This window comes from Entelurus aequoreus, linkage group LG12 (genome assembly GCF_033978785.1).
Source record: "Entelurus aequoreus isolate RoL-2023_Sb linkage group LG12, RoL_Eaeq_v1.1, whole genome shotgun sequence".
NCBI lineage: Eukaryota > Metazoa > Chordata > Actinopteri > Syngnathiformes > Syngnathidae > Entelurus > Entelurus aequoreus.
Window position 1 is genome coordinate 52,020,068 of NC_084742.1, and position 17,476 is coordinate 52,037,543.

Sequence of the window (17,476 nt, forward strand, 5' to 3'; positions counted from 1 at the left end):
ATAATGATGCAATATGTACACACAGCTAGCCTAAATAGCATGTTGGCATGGATTATTAGCACTCCTCGCTAGTCAATAACATCATTAAAGCTCACTTTTATGCATTCACACACAGCATACAACGTTTGGTGGACAAAATGAGACAAAGAAGGAGTGGCATAAAAACACGTCTTTCTGTGGCAACGTCGGAGAAAGGTGTACACGTAAACCAACTACGGTGAGTTCAAGGACCGCTAAAATTAGTAGGCCAAATACTGTCATCAGTGAAGCATAAGCACAAACATATTACACAGTGGGCTTTCTAACAATTAAGAAGGTTTGTGCCATGTTTGTCCTCCTACAGAAACATTATTAAAACAACAAATATATTTTCCCCTTATCTTTTTCCATTTTTGAAAAAGCCCCAAGGAGCCTCGGGTTGCTGTCCCCCATGTTAATCAATCAATGTCAATCAATGTTTATTTATATAGCCGCAAATCACAAGTGTCTCAAACGGCTGAACAAGCCACGACAACAGTCAGTTCAGAGCCCACAAAAGGGCAACGAAAAACTCACAACCCAGTGGGATGTCAATGTGAATGACTATGAGAAACCTTGGAGAGGACCGCAGATGTGGGTGACCCCCCCTTCTAGGGGAGACCGGATGCAATGGACGTCGAGTGGGTCTAGCATAATATTGTGACAGTCCAGTCCATAGTGGATCTAACATAATAGTGAGAGTCCAGTCCATAGTGGATCTAACATAATAGTGTGAGAAAGCTACGAACTATGGGAGACCGGGCTTTCTGCTCCGCTGCTCCCAGTCTGTGGAACGCTCTCCCTGACCACCTGAGGGCACCTCAGACTGTGGATGCTTTGAAAAAAGGCTTAAAACCCATCTTTTTAAAAAAGCCTTTTTATAGATTTTTATAGATATGCATGCTGATTCTAGCTATTGGGCTGTTTCTAGTTTTATATTTTATTTATTTCTATTATCTTTTATTATTATTATTATTACTATTTTTTTTTTTTTTTTTACACTGTGGCACTTTGAGGTTGTTTGCTCAACGTAAAGTGCTTTTTACAAATAAAATCTATTATTATTATTATTATTGAGAGTCCAGTCCATAGTGGATCTAACATAATAGTGAGAGTCCAGTCCATAGTGGATCTAACATAATAGTGAGAGTCCAGTCCATAGTGGATCTAACATAATAGTGAGAGTCCAGTCCATAGCGGGGCCAGCAGGAAACCATCCCGAGCGGAGACGGGTCAGCAGCGCAGAGATGTCCCCAACCGATGCACAGGCGAGCGGTCCACCCCGGGTCCCGACTCTTAAGAGGATTATTTGTAATGTGCACATTTTCAGAATGTGCTTGTTCTATTTTTGGCCAAAGTAAGACAAATAAATCAATTTAGAAGCGTTTTTTTTTTTTTTTTTTGTTATGCCATGATTTTACCAGTTCGGTCCGCGTGGGGATAGATTTTCCTCCATGCGGCTCCTGGGCTAAATAATTATTTATGTGTTAATGAACATCATGATTATGTAATATGCTCAGTGAATAATAGGTGAAAACTCACAGAACTGGTTAATAAAATCAGGCCATTTCTTTGGTGATCTATAAACAGTGACACACAAAAACTGCTAAAACAATTGCAATATAAAGTTGTATAGTGATCAAATAAAATATGTTTTGATGTAGGGAATGTGTGGCTATTGATGCCATACCATCTCTCTTGCTACCACTTCTGACTGAAAAAGCACAGTTAAAGTTGGTTGGCGAAGCCTCAGCGACAACAACTGGTGCATCTGTACCCAGCCTTACCTCAGTTCGAAGAAAGCAGTCGAGTTTGTGGTCTAAAAACGAATCATTAATAATTAAAGACGTATTAACCGGAGAAGGAGTATTCTAAAGTGCCGCATATTGACAGACAGTTGTATTAGTGACTGTAACTAATGGGGAGTAAGGGTTTGGAAGTGGTTTCAGGTTACTGATATTCAATGTTATAAGAAGTGATATACACTATATTGCCAAAGGTATTAGGCCACCCATCCAAATGATCAGAATCAGGTGTCCTAATCACTTGGCCCGGCCACAGGTTTATACAATCAAGCACTTAGGCATGGAGACTGTTTCTACCAACATTTGTGAAAGAATGGGCCGCTCTCAGTGATTTCCAGCGTGGAACTGTCATAGGATGCCACCTGTGCAACAAATCCTAAATATTCCAAAGTCAACAGTCGGCTTTATTATAAGTAAATGGAAGAGTTTGGGAACAACAGCAACTCAGCCACCAAGTGGTAGGCCACGTAAACTGACAGAGAGGGGTCAGCAGATGCTGAAGCGCATAGTGCAAAGACTTTCTGCACAGTCAGTTGCTACAGAGCTCCAAACTTCATGTGACCTTCCAATCAGCCCACGTGCAGTACGCAGAGAGATTCATGGAATGGGTTTCCATGGCCGAGCAGCTGCATCTAAGCCATACATCACCAAGTCCACACAAAGTGTCGGATGCAGTGGTGTAAAGCACGTCGCCACTGGACTCTAGAGCAGTGGAGACGCCTTCTCTGGAGTGATTAATCACGCTTTTTCATCTGGCAATCTGATGAACCAGTCTGGGTTTGGAGGTTGCCAGGAGAACGGTACATTTCGGACTCCATTGTGAAATTTGGTGGAGGAGGAATTATGTTGTGGGGTTGTTTTTCAAGAGTTGGGCTTGGCCCCTTTGTTCCAGTGAAAGGAACTTTGTATGCTCCAGGGTACCAAAACATTTTGGACAATTCCATGCTCCCAACCTTGTGGGGACAGTTTGGAGCGGGCCCCTTACTCTTCCAACATGACTGTGCACCAGTGCACAAAGCAAGGTGCATAAAGACATGGATGACAGAGTCTAGTGTGGATGAACTTGACTGGCCTGCACAGAATCCTGACCTGAACCCGATAAAACACCTTTGGGATGAATTAGAACGGCGACCGAGAGCCAGGCCTTCTCCACCAACATCAGTGTGTGACCTCACCAATGCGCTTTTGGAAGAATGGTGGAAAATTCCTATAAACACACTCTGCAACCTTGTGGACAGCCTTCCCCAAAGAGTTGAAGCTGTAATAGCTGCAAAAGGTGGACCGACATCACGTTCATATGTGAGTCAGGCAAGTGGCCAAATACTTTTGGCAATATAGCGCATATCATTCTCTGCTAATGATGACGATGGGAATCGATCAATTGTTTGTGGAAAAATAAGGTCCAAGTCCAGTATTGTTTATATTGCTGTTAAAAGTAAAACAGTAGGTGCTAGGATTAGGGCGACATCAGGATATAGGGGCATGCTGCACGCCAGTGGTGTCCAAAGTGCGGCCCGGGGGCCATTTGCGGGCCGCAGCTAATCGTTTACCGGCCCCCCACACATTCTGAAAAAACTGCAAAATTTATAGTATTGCAAAAATTTAAAAAAACATTTTAAAAAAGTGGAATGAGGTGAAATCTAACGAGAAAAAGTTGCAATGTTGACACAAAGCTGCCATGCAGGCTGTTTTTTTTCTTTTGTCTTTGTTTATTTTTTTTGCCATTGCTCGGGGAAAAAAAAGAAGAAAAAAGACAAAAAATCTACGTTACAATGAATTATTACTTAAAAAATGTCACTTTAAAATGTTTTATGTGGAAAAAACATTGCATATATTGTGTGGTTGCCATATAAAAACATAAAAGTTTTATTTGACCAAAGAGCATAAAACAAACAAAATAATAGTTCAAACGTAAAATCGACAGATATATCTGAAGTTGATCTTGTAATTTAAGTGTGAAAAGTAAAAAAAAAACTAATAAAAATATATCACTTTATGAGTGGGGGACCTTTTGGATCCCAAATATATTTATTGGGATTTTATTTACTTTTCACTGTGATTACTCAAAAATATTAAAGAATTCAAATCAATGGTGTCCTGCATTATTGATCTTTTAGGGCTCTAATTACTAAATACTGCATATTTCAGTTTTACTATAAAAAACAAAGTTGTCTTTGACAGAAAAGGCATAAAACCTGTTTTTTTAACTTGATATCAACCTGAAGTTGATATAGAGATATACTGTAAAAAATAATAATAATTTGACTTATTGTTAACATTTTAATGACTGAGCCCTAAAGGTTAAAAAATCTATATATTTTGTTATGGTTTGAAAATGAAAAATATCAAAATGGCCCCTGTATGCTTAAATTTTTCCATGTGTGGCCCTCAGTGAAAAAAGTTTGGACACCCCTGCTGCACGCCATACCCACGTTAGCCTGTCAACCCCAAAAACATGTATGGTGTTAGTTTATAGTTATTCATTGTATTGTTATATCAAACGTGCATACAGTTACAGTATGATAAATCACACATTTAATGGAAATATTATGATTAAGTGTGTCGAATGCTTATGTTAAGTCCAGCTGCACACTGTTTACCATCTATAGTCATTCCCTCCGTTATTGTCAGGACCACGCCTACTCCCCCACTCCAGAGATCTATGAACGACACTCAGCTGTCTGCTCATCTGCTCATCGCCTCACAGCCAATCAGACTCGGCCATTCCACACTCACCTGTGACTCATTGGCAAACATCTATGTGTTTGCTAACGAGTCACAGGTGAGAGTGGAGCAGGTGTCCTCCTATAAGTACTTGGGTATTTGTTTTGATTCTCAGTTAACTTTGGGCCAACCAAGTTGACTGATTGCAACGTATTAACCTGCATTTTCCAAGAAGGCCCAGGGTCCAGGATGTGTCAAGCAATATCTTGATGTGGTTTTATAAGGCAAACATCCAATCTGTCATCCGTTATGGCATCTCCACATGGTTTGCTGTCAAAACTCAAAACCCAACTTCAAAACCGTATCAAGAGGCCTGGTATAATAATTGGCATGCAGCCCCCTTGTTCCCTTCAAGAAATATTCGACAAGACCGTGAGGAAGCAGGGTCTTAAAATCACCCGGGACCACAGAACTTTCCTCCAGAAGGTCTTATCTATGTCCATGTGATGTCAGATGGAACCAAAATTGAGCTGTTTGGCCACAATACCCAGCAATATGTTTGGAGGAGAAAAGGTGAGGTCTTTAATCCCAGGAACACCATTCCTACCGTCAAGCATGGTGGTGGTAGTATTATGCCAGGGGTGTCCAAAGTGCAGCCCGCAGGTAATTTTTTAACGGCCCCACGTCAAAATACGGTAGAAAAAAATGAAAAACATAAAAAGTGGTATAAAAGAGCAAACAGGTGAAATGTAACAAGAACATGTTGCAATGTTTACTCTAATAACACAAAGCTGCCATGCAGGCTGTTTCTTTGTTTAAAAAATAATAGTGAATCAAAATCAATGTCATTATGAATTATTGACCTATTCAAGGCTCCAATTACGTCACATTAAATATTCCACTTTAAAGTATTTTTTGGGGCAAATGTTGCATATTTTGTGTTTGCCATATACAAAACTGAGCTGTTTTTTTTAAAGAAGGGCCTAGAACGAACAAACAAAAAACATAGACAACAATACAACTTATACTTGACGGATAGATCTGAAGTTGATCTCGAGACTATTGTGTTAAAAGTAAACAGTAAAAAAAATGTATAATTTATTTTGTAACACTTTAATGAGTAGGACCCTTTTGGATCCCCAATAATTTTAGTGTGATTTGTTTTTAAGTGTCATTGCTCCAAAAATAATAATGAATTAAAAATCAATGGTGTTATTGACCTTTTTAAGGCTCCAACTATTATATAATCTCAAATATTCCACTTCAAAATTTTATTGGGTGAACATATTGCATATTTTGTGTTTTTTCCATAAAAAAACATGGTTTTCTTTGACAAAAAGAGCATACAACTTAAATCTTTAAAAAATGTTATATTGACAGATAGACCTAATGTTGATCTATAGATTTAAAACTTGAATAATAATAAAAATAATAATACTGAATAATGACACATTTTTTTGACCAAAACCCTTTGAGGTCCCCGGGATCAAGCCTGAGTGGAGGCCTAAATGTATATTTTTTATACATATATTGTATTGGTTTTTAAAATAAATGGCCCCCGCTTGCTTTGATTTTTCAGTGTGCGGCCCTCAGTGGAAAAAGTTTGGACACCCCTGTAATATGCTATGGACCTGTTTTGCTGCCAATGGAACTGGTGCTTTACAGAGAGTAAATGGGACAATGAAAAAGGAGGATTACCTCCAAATTCTTCCGGACAACCTAAAATCAACAGACCGGAGGTTGGGTCTTGGGCGCAGTTGACAAGTGCCTGCACATTCCAAGGAGGCTCAGGGTCCAGGATGTGGCAAACAATATCATGATGTGGTTTTATAAGGCAAACATTGAGACTGTCACCCGTTATAGCATCTCCACATGGTTTGCTGTCAAACTCAAAACCTTATCAAGAGGGCTGGTAAAATAACTGGCATGCAGCCCCCTTGTTCCCTTCAAGAAGTATTCGACAAGACCGTGAGGAAGCAGAACTTTCCTCCAGAAGGTCTTATCTTTGTCCATGTGATGTCAGATGAAACTAAAATTGAGCTGTTTGGCCACAATACCCAGCAATATGTTTAATCCCAGGAACACCATTCCTACCGTCAAGCATGGTGGTGGTAGTATTATGCTATGGGCCTGTTTTGCTGCCATTGGAACTGGTGCTTTACAGAGAGTAAATGGGACAATGAAAAAAGAGGATTACCTCCAAATTCTTCAGGACAACCTAAAATCATCAGCCCAGAGGTTGGGTCTTGGGTGCAGTTGGGTGTTCCAACAGGACAATGACGTCAAGAGTGGTAAAGAAATGGCTAAATCAGGCTAGAATGAAGGTTTTAGAATGACCTTCCCAAAGTCCTGGCTTAAAGGTGTGGACAATGCTGAAGAAACAAGTCCATGTCAGAAAACCAATACATTTAGCTGAACTTCACCAATTTTGTCAAGAGTGGTCAAAAATTCAAGCAGAAGCTTGTGGATGGCTACCAAAAAGCGCCTTATTGCAGTGAAACTTGCCAAGGGACATGTAAGCAAGTATTAACATTGCTGTATGTATACTTTTGACCCAGCACATTTGCTCACATTTTCAGTAGACCCATAATAAATTCATAAAAGAACCAAACTTCATGAATGTTTTTTGTGACCAACAAGTATGTGGTCCAATCACTCTATCACAAAAAAATAAGAGTTGTAGAAATGATTGGAAACTCAAGACAGCCATGACATTATGTTCTTTACAAGTGTATGTCAACTTTGGACCACGACTGTATCAGTATGTGAAATTGATTTATGGAATAGATTAAGCAAATTACTCAAATAATTGATACGATCCAATTTAAGGAACTATTCAAACTCAGTGTTTACAAAGTACAAGAAAGAAGAATCTAGCCTATTGCTAAGCGAGACATCGATCATATATTCAGCCATTTATGTGAACTCATTATCAATTCTTGTGAACTTTATTGATATTTATTTATGTGTTTGTGTTAGAGCGGGGGGTCAGCAACCCGCGGCTCTCGAGCCGCATGCGGCTCTTTAGTGCAGCCCTAGTGGCTCCCTGGAGCATTTTTAAAAAAGGATTGCAAATGGAAAAAGATGGGGGGGAAAATATTTTTTTTTTGTTTTCGTATGTTTTTTGTTTCAGGACAATCATGAGACATTCATGCATCCATTTTTCTACCGCTTGTCCTGAGACAAACCTTCCTAATTGTTAGAAAGCCCACTGTTTAATATGTTTGTGTGTATGCTTCACTGATGACAGCATTTGGTGAACATCGTTTTGTCCTAGAGATGTACGATAATGGCTTTTTTGCCGATAATCCGATATTGTCCAACTCTTAATTACCGATTCCGATATCAACCGATACCGATATATACAGTCGTGGAATTAACACATTATTATGCCTAATTTTGTTGTGATGCATTAAACAATGCAACAAGGTTTTCCAAAATAAATCAACTCAAGTTATGGAAAAAAATGCCAACATGGCACTGCCATATTTATTATTGAAGTCACAAAGTGCATTATTTTTTTAACATGCCTCAAAACAGCAGCTTGGAATTTGGGACATGCTCTCCCTAAGAGAGCATGAGGAGGTTGAGGTGGGCGGGGCTTGGGGTATATTGTAGCGTCCCGGAAGAGTTAGTGCTGCAAGGGGTTCCGGGTATTTGTTCTGTTGTGTTTATGTTGTGTTACGGTGCGGATGTTCTCCCGAAATGTGTTTTGTCATTCTTGTTTGGTGTGGGTTCACAGTGTGGCGCATATTTGTAACAGTGTTAAAGTTGTTTATACGGACACCCTCAGTGTGACCTGTATGGCTGTTGACCAAGTATGCGTTGCATTCACTTGTGCCGTAGGTATTATGTTATTGGACCGGCACGCAAAGGCAGTGCCTTTAAGGTTTATTGGCGCTCTGTACTTCTCTCTACGTCCGTGTACACAGCGGCGTTTTAAAAAGTCATACATTTACCGATACGATAATTTTGAAACAGATACCGATAATTTGTGATATTACATTTTAAAGCAATTATCGGCCGATAATACCGGCAGTCCGATATTATCAGACATCTCTATTTTTGTCCTACTAATTATTGGCGGTTCTTGAACTCACCATAGTGTGGACTGTGATGCAACAGTTTGTTTACATGTAAAAATCTTCCACTCCTTCTTTGTCTCATTTTGTCCACCAAACATTTTATACTGTGCGTGAATGCACAAAAGTGCGCTTTGTTGATGTTATTGACTTGCGTGGAGTGCTAATCAGGCATATTTGTTCAATGCATGACTGCAAGCTAATCAATGCTAACATGCTATTTAGGCTAGCTGTATGTACATCATTATGCCTCATTTGTAGGTATATTTGAGCTCATTTAGTATCCTTTACTTTCATCCTCTTTGTATATACCGTAATTTCCGGACTATAAGCCGCTACTTTTTCCCCTCGTTCTGGTCCCTGCGGCTTATACAAGGGTGCGGCTTATTTACGGCCTGTTCTTCTCCGACACCGACGAAGAGGATTTCGGTGGTTTTAGTACGCAGGAGGAAGACGATGACACAATGATTAAAGACTGACTTTTCATATACCGGTAGGCTGGTTATTTTGATAACGTACAGGCGAGCACTTTGTATTACTTTGCACCGTTGTATTATTTGTACTCTGCACGAATGCTGTTCGCCATGTCAAAGATGTGAAAGTTTGATTGAATGATTGAAAGATTTATAGTTAATAAATGGGACGCTTTGCGTTCCCAAACAGTCATCTCTGTCCCGACAATCCCCTCCGTGGTAGCAGGAACCCCTATATACTACGGTAATTACACATCAAAACCCTGCGGCTTATAGTCGGATGCGGCTTATATATGGAGCAATCTGTATTTTCCCCTAAATTTAGCTGGTGCGGCTTATAGTCAGGTGCGGCTTATAGTCCGGAAATTACGGTACTTTAGTTTTGCATGTCTCATGTATGTAATATTGGCTGCATTTCAGATAGTTATTTGTGTGCCATGTTGTTCCAGACCACAGCAAACATTACCTAGCTTGCCAAAGATTGTAATAAATCTATTAAAAGAAGAGGGCCTGCCGTTTCCTTTAACCTGGACACACACATCTATACCTTTGGCCATTAAAAGCCAGTCATTTCCAGGAGTTATCTCACCTTCTGAGTAGCCTCTGATTTACTAATGGTTTCTAATGTTGTAAAAATGTGTAGAATAAATATAAAATGTCAACATTTCTGTCAACGGCGATTTGCTTCACCCTGCGACAAATAGTCATTTTGATAGTAGGCTATTATAGCTAATATAGACATGTGTTGCTTTCATTATAAGACTTAAAGACAGCTTTTAATTTTTTGCGGCTCCAGACAGATTTGTTTTTGGTATTTTCGGTCCAATATGGCTCTTTTAACGTTTTGGGTTGCCGACCCCTGTGTTAGAGATTGAGACAGAAAGTGAACAAATGTGTTAAATTGCATAGAAAGGGAAAAGGGGTATGACTAAATAAGCTCTGCTTCTTCCTACTCCATTTGGGACATTGGAATGTAGAACTGTATATATATGTATAAATATATATGTGATATACACATTGCAACTGTATGCATGTTCAAAATGAACTAATGCCAATTATTTTACAGCATGGCAGCTCCCGCCATCAGTGTGTGAATGTGTGTGTGAATGGGTGAATGTGGAAATACTGTCAAAGCGCTTTGAGTACCTTGAAGGTAGAAAAGCGCTATACAAGTATAACCCATTTATCATTATTTATTAGAAGTACGTGTGGAGGGGGGCGTGGCCTGCAGGCCTGCCGCGGAACGGGGTGTGCCAGGACCGGCCTCGAAGACAGCAACACGTGAGTAGATATTATCTAATCACATGTCGCCTTTATTAGCAGCAGCCGGAATGAGACACGCAGTTGGAGTTGGAGGTGCTGCTGAGCGGACGCAGGAGAGAAAGACATTTTGCTGGAAAGCAAAAGCCTTGCACGTTCTTATGAAAATAAAACAGTGTTATACACTGAAATCCGGGCCCAGGTGGCAGTGTTTGGTGGTCTGAAGAACCCCCTAGAGGGCAACCTCTACAGTACAACTTACAGTGTTTATATTGTAATATTTCAAATATTTTTTTTTGACTTTCTCCTTGGTATAAACTAATAGTAGAATACGGTAGACTGGAAATAAAGTAGACTAGCCAGAGCTGGCCTTATCATTTTGATTCACATGATTAAGTATAAACACTTTTTCCATCATCACTGACCTTGGCAACAGCGTGGGGGGATGCTCCTTTTTCCAGAAGCAGGAGCGCCACTTTTTGGTTATCGTAATGCGCTGCAACATGAAGTGGCGTCAGGTCATTCTGGAAACAAACATATACATGTATTAACATTTAAAAATAAACTGTTAAATAAAACAAACACTGCATACAGTATATAAAAAAAGGTACAGGAGGTGCTAAAATGATGGATAATTGGCATAGGTCGTAAAGTTACGGATATTTTTTTTTGTTTTACTATAAAACCCAAAACCAAGGAAGTTGGCACGTTGGGTAAATGGTAAATAAAAACAGAATACAATGATTTGCAAATCCTTTTCAACCTATATTCAATTGAATAGACCGCAAAGACAAGATTCTCAACATTGGAACTGGTAAACTTTATTTTTTGAAAATATTAGCTCATTTGGAATTTGATGCCAGCAACATGTTTCAAAAAAGCTGGCACAAGTGGCAAAAAATGACAGAGAAAGTTGAAGAATGCTCATCAAACACTTATTTGGAACATCCCACAGGTGAACAGGCTAATTGGGAACAGGTGGGTGCCATGATTGGGTATAAAAGCAGCTTCCATGAAATGTTCAGTCATTCACAAACAAGGATGGGGCGAGGGTCACCACTTTGTCAACAAATGCGTGAGCAAATTGTCCAACAGTTTAAAAACAAAATTTCTCAACAAGCTATTGCAAGGAATTTAGGGATTTCACCATTTACGGTCCGTAATATCAAAAGGTTCGGAGAATCTGGAGAAATCACTGCATGTAAGCGCCAACCCCGTGACCTTGGATCCCTCAGGCGGTACTGCATCAAAAAGCGACATAAGTGTGTAAAGGATATCACCACATGGGCTCAGGAACACTTCAGAAAACCACTGACAGTAACTGCAGTTCGTCGCTACATCTGTAAGTGCAAGTTAAAACTCTACTATGCAAAGCGAAAGCCATTTATCAACAACACCCAGAAATGCCGCCAGCTTCGCTGGGCCCGAGCTCATCTAAGATGGACTGATGAAAATTGGAAAAGTGTTCTGTAGTCTGACGAGTCCACATTTCCACTTGTTTTTGGAAACTGTGGACGTTTTGTCCTCTGGACCAAAGAGGAAAATAACCATCCAGATTGTTATAGGCGCAAAGTTCATAAGCCAGCATCTGTGATGGTATGGGGGTGTATTAGTGCCCAAGGCATGGGTAACCTAACCTGTCTCCCACAACGGAGACCCCGGACTGGTGAACAACTTAAGCTGTACATCAAGCAAGAATGGGAAATAATTCCACCTGAAAAGCTTCAAAAATGTGTCTCCTCAGTTCCCAAACGTTTACTGAGTGTTGTTAAAAGGAAAGGCCATGTAACACAGTGGTAAAAATGCCCCTGTGCCAACTTTTTTGCAATGTGTTGCTGCCATTAAATTCTAAGTGAATGATTATTTGCAAAAAGAAAACAAGTTTTCCAGTTCAAACGTTAAGTATTTTGTCTTTGCAGTCTATTCAATTGAATAGAAGTTGAAAAGGATTTGCAAATCATTGTATTCTGTTTTTATGTATGAATTACACAACGTGCCAACTTCACTGGTTTTGGGTTTTCGGAAATAAAACTGTTTTTTAAAAAGTTGTAAGACTAAGACTTTTTTTTTTTCTTGTGTTTCTGAGAACAATGTCGTAATATTGAAAATATCTCCAAAGCTTTGAGAGCAACGTTGGATTATTATGAGAAAAATGTAGCAAAGTTACGGGCAAAATGATGCCTTATTACAAGAAAAAAGTATAAATATTACATGGAAGTTAGGAACTGAGAGAACGGTTGTAATGTTCCAAGATCAAAATTATGTTATTGTCGCCATAAAAATGGTAAAGTTACGAGAAGTACATTGAAATATTTCATTGAACAAGTAGTAGAGTTATGAGCACAGAGAACAGTTGTAATGTTACAAGATCAAAGTTATGTGTACTATAATATATCCTGTATTACTAAGGCTATCAAATAATTAGAATTTTTAATTGGATGAATTAGATTTTGAATTAATTAATCATTATTTGATCACCATTTGCAGTTATGTCCAAATGATGCCAATACAGGATATAGTTGTGTATATTGGACATCATGTATGTTTATTAACAGCTCCAAAAGAATTGAAAACTTAAATCAAGCTAAACAAAAATTCACCACATAAAATAATTTGCTTCAAGTTCTCCGTTACAGTTTGGACTTATTGTTGGTTTATTTGCTATTTCTGACATTAGTTCCTATTATGTGCTTTTATTTTTAGTAGATCTGTTTCCTGTTTTGGTTTGTAATGCTACCACTACTGTGGAATACTAACGTGGGGGATTACGACCATTTTGGATTGGTAGTAGTCGATCCACAGCCATCGTTCTGCCGCACATTACCCCACTGCTAACGAGGGGAAATTACACTTCTATGACTGTCGTTGGCTTTGACAGTTAGGATTGTTTGTTTGCTTCTTCTCAACAGTTGTTTTTCTCACTACGATAGGGAGGAACCTTCCTTGCCCAGGCAAACCCTCCTGGTTTGTTGGAGTATAAATATTTGGGGTGTTGGCACCAGCCGCTAAAATAGATCTGACCAATCTAAGTCCAAAACTAGACCTGAGAGATCTAAGTCCAAAACTAGACCTGAGAGATCTAAGTCAAAAACTAGACCTGAGAGATCTAAGTCCAAGACTAAACCTAACCAATATAAGTCCAAGACTAAACCTGACCAATTTTAAGTCCAAGACTAGATTTGACCAATTTTAAGTCCAAGACTAGATTTGACCAATCTAAGTCCAAGACTAGATTTGACCAATCTAAGTCCAAGACTAAACCTAACCAATCTAAGTCCAAGACTAAACCTGACCAATTTTAAGTCCAAGACTAGATTTGACCAATTTTAAGTCCAAGACTAGATTTGACCAATTTTGACCAATTTTAAGTCCAAGACTAGATTTGACCAATCTGAGTCCAAGACTAGATTTGACCAATCTAAGTCCAAGACTAGATTTGACCAATCTAAGTCCAAGACTAGATTGGACCAATCTAAGTAACAAAACTAGATGTGACAAATCTAGTAACAAAACGATATGTGACCAATCTATGTAACAAAACTAGATGTGACCAATCCAAGTAACAAAACTAGACCTGTCCAATCCAAGTCCAAGACTAGACCTGACCAGTCCAAGACTAGACCTGACCAATATAAATCCAAGACTAGATTGGACCAATCTAAGTCCAAGACTAGATTGGTGGTCCAAGACTAGATTGGAACAATCTAAGTAACAAAACTAGATGTGACAAGTCTAAGTCCAAGACCAGACCTGACCAATCCAAATCCAAGACTAGACATGACCAATCTAAATCCAAGACGAGACCTTCGCTGGGCCTGAGCTCATCTAAGATGGACTGATACAAAGTTGAAAAGTGTTCTGTGATCTGACGAGTCCACATTTCAAATTGTTTTTGGAAACTGTGGACGTCGTGTCCTCCGGACCAAAGAGGAAAAGAACCATCCGGATTGTTATAGGCGCAAAGTTGAAAAGCCAACATCTGTGATGGTATGGGGGTGTATTAGTGCCCAAGACATGGGTAACTTACACATCTGTGAAGGCACCATTAATGCTGAAAGGTACATACAGGTTTTGGAGCAACATATGTTGCCATCCAAGCAACGTTACCATGGACGCCCCTGCTTATTTCAGCAAGACAATGCCAAGCCACGTGTTACATCAACGTGGCTTCATAATAAAACAGTGCGGTTACTAGACTGGCCTGCCTGTAGTCCAGACCTGTCCCCCATTGAAAATGTGTGGCGCATTATGAAGCCTAAAATACCACAACGGAGACCCCCGGACTGTTGAACAACTTAAGCTGTACATCAAGCAAGAATGGGAAAGAATTCCACCTAAAAAGCTTCAAAACTGTGTCTCCTCAGTTCCCAAACGTTTACTTTCATACATGGTAATACTAACCTTCCCTGCAAAATCGGGTGGTGCGCGTCGCTGAAGCAGAAGTTTGGCTACATCCAGGCTTCCGTACTTGGAGGCAACATGCAGGGGAGTGAATCCTTTCTGCAGACAGAGAAAAAAGAACATGGTGCTTTCATGGGTTGTTTTTTGCGTCAATAGGAGCGAGCCCGACATTCTTCCATTGTCGCTTACCTTTGTGGCGAGCGAGTGCGAAGCCCCCGCCTCCAGGAGAACGGACGCCGTCTCCACTTGACCTTCCTTAGCGGCGATGTGAAGCGGGGTGTACCCGTTAGCCGTGGCGGCGTCAGGGTGGGCCATGTGTTGCAAAAGGAGCTGGACAATCTCTGTTTTGCCCAGACGGGCAGCGATGTGGAGGGGAGTCTGTTCCTCCTGGGGAAGTACAACATTTCAACATTATTGTCTTGTATTACGTTTTATTTTTAGTCTCGAGAAATGACAACCCTTTCGTCGTAATATTACGGCTTTGTTGTTATTTTACTTGTTGTGTTCTACAAAACCCAAAACCAGTGAAGTTGGCACGTTGTGTAAATGGTAAATAAAAACAGAATACAATGATTTGCAAATCCTTTTCAACTTATATTCAATTGAATAGACCGCAAAGACAAGATATTTAATGTTCGAACTGAGACATTCTTGCTTGATGTACAGCTTAAGTTGTTCAACAGTCCGGGGGTCTCCGTTGTGGTATTTTAGGCTTCATATTGCGCCACACATTTTCAATGGGAGACAGGTCTGGACTACAGGCAGGCCAGTCTAGTACTCGCACTCTTTTACTATGAAGCCACGCTGGTGTAACACATGCAGAATGTGGCTTTGCATTGTCTTGCTGAAATAAGCAGGGGCGTACATGAAAAAGACATAGCTTGGATGGCAACATATGTGGCTCCAAAACCTGTATGTACCTTTCAGCATTAATGGTGCCTTCACAGATGTGTAAGTTACCCATGCCTTGGGCACTAATACACCCCCATACCATCACAGATGCTGGCTTTTGAACTTTGCACCTATAACAGTCCGGATGGTTCTTTTCTTATTTGGTCCGGAGGACACGACGTCCACAGTTTCCAAAAACTATTTGAAATGTGGACTCGTCAGACCACAGAACACTTTTCCACTTTGCATCAGTCCATCTTAGATGAGCTCGGGCCCAGCGAAGCCGGCGGCGTTTCTGGGTGTTGTTGATAAATGGCTTTGGCTTTGCATAGTGGAGTTTTAACTTGCACTTACAGATGTAGCGACCAACTGTAGTTACTAACAGTGGGTTTCTCAAGTGTTCCTGAGCCCATGTGGTGATATCCTTTACACACTGATGTCGCTTGTTGATGCAGTACCGCCTGAGGGATGGAAGGTCACGGGCTTAGCTGCTTACGTGCAGTGATTTCTCCAGATTCTCTGAACCCTTTGATGATATTACGGACTGTAGATGGTGAAATCCCTAAATTCCTTGCAATAGCTGGTTGAGAAAGGTTTTTCTTAAACAAAGTGGTGACCCTCGCCCCATCCTTGTTTGTGAATGACTGAGCATTTCATGGAATCTACTTGTATACCTAATCATGGCACCCACCTGTTCCCAATTTGCCTGTTCACCTGTGGGATGTTCCAAATAAGTGTTTGATGAGCATTCCTCAACTTTATCAGTATTTATTGGCACCTTTCTCAACTTCTTTGTCACGTGTTGCTGGCATCAAATTCTAAAGTTAATGATTATTTGCAAAAAAAAAAAAGTTTATCAGTTTGAACATCAAATACGTTGTCTTTGTAGCATATTTAACTGAATATGGGTTGAAAATGATTTGCAAATCATTGTATTCCATTTATATTTACATCTAACACAATTTCCTAACTCATATGGAAACGGGGTTTGTACACAACGTGTCAACTTCACTGGTTTTGGGTTTTGTACAAATGTATTGTGGTAAACGACTACATAGTTCATAGTAGTCATTAAAACATAGCTCTACGAGGAAATTTCAAAGCACAGTACTGTCCAATAATATTTTGTAGCGTACTCACCCGAGCTCTGGCGTCTACCATGGCTCCGTTTCTTAGCAGACAGCGAACCACCTCCACCTGGCCTGCCCTGACGGCCATGTGTAGCGATGTTTCTCCACGCTAAGCCAAAATGCACTTGTATAAAAGTTGTGCATGATATGCACTTGGGAAAAAAAAAGAGACTGCAAGTAATAAAAGACTTACAATGTTGCTCCTATCTGGAGAGGCTCCGTTTTGCAGCAGCAACAAGACGATGTTCAGGTGACCCATGAAGGCGGCCACGTGGATGGGAGTCAATCCAGACTGGACACAAGAACAAGGAACAATTAGACTAGCTTGTAAATTAAACATTTTTGTATGATTACCACTTAATTCTAGTAATATTTCAACTTTTTTTTTGTAACATGACTTCATTGTGCTTATAATGTATAAAAAAATGCAGTATAAACCTACTACTTCTGAACTTGTAAAATATAATCAATTAAAAAAATCATCACAACTTTAAGATTGCAAAATTACAACTTTATTCTGTAATGAGCATTTTTGCATGCAGTGTTTTTCTTACTGCCTGGGAACTTGTAAAAAAAAAATGTTTTCCTACAATTACACTTTTTATTATAACAATTTGAATTTACTTTGTTATATGGCCATTACCGATTACAACTGTATCCTCATAAACAAGTATAAGTAATACAGTTTTATTCTCAGAGAATTGTGACATATTTTTTAATAAAACATTTTTTTTTGCATAATTTTAGGATTC

General features: G+C 39.7%; 1 protein-coding gene across 12 annotated transcripts in view; it reads right to left on the minus strand.

Moving 5' to 3' along the window:
- The window catches only part of ank2b (ankyrin 2b, neuronal), a 163,944-nt gene that overhangs the window by 57,620 nt on the left and 88,848 nt on the right, over positions 1-17,476 (minus strand). For all 12 annotated transcript variants that reach the window (XM_062066222.1, XM_062066227.1, XM_062066226.1 and 9 more), the window contains 5 exons: positions 16,918-17,016; positions 16,735-16,833; positions 14,893-15,090; positions 14,704-14,802; positions 10,728-10,826 (listed from right to left, as the gene is read on the minus strand). In XM_062066222.1, the coding sequence (XP_061922206.1) occupies positions 10,728-10,826; positions 14,704-14,802; positions 14,893-15,090; positions 16,735-16,833; positions 16,918-17,016 (594 nt within the window). The remainder of the gene's footprint in view (positions 1-10,727; positions 10,827-14,703; positions 14,803-14,892; positions 15,091-16,734; positions 16,834-16,917; positions 17,017-17,476) is intronic.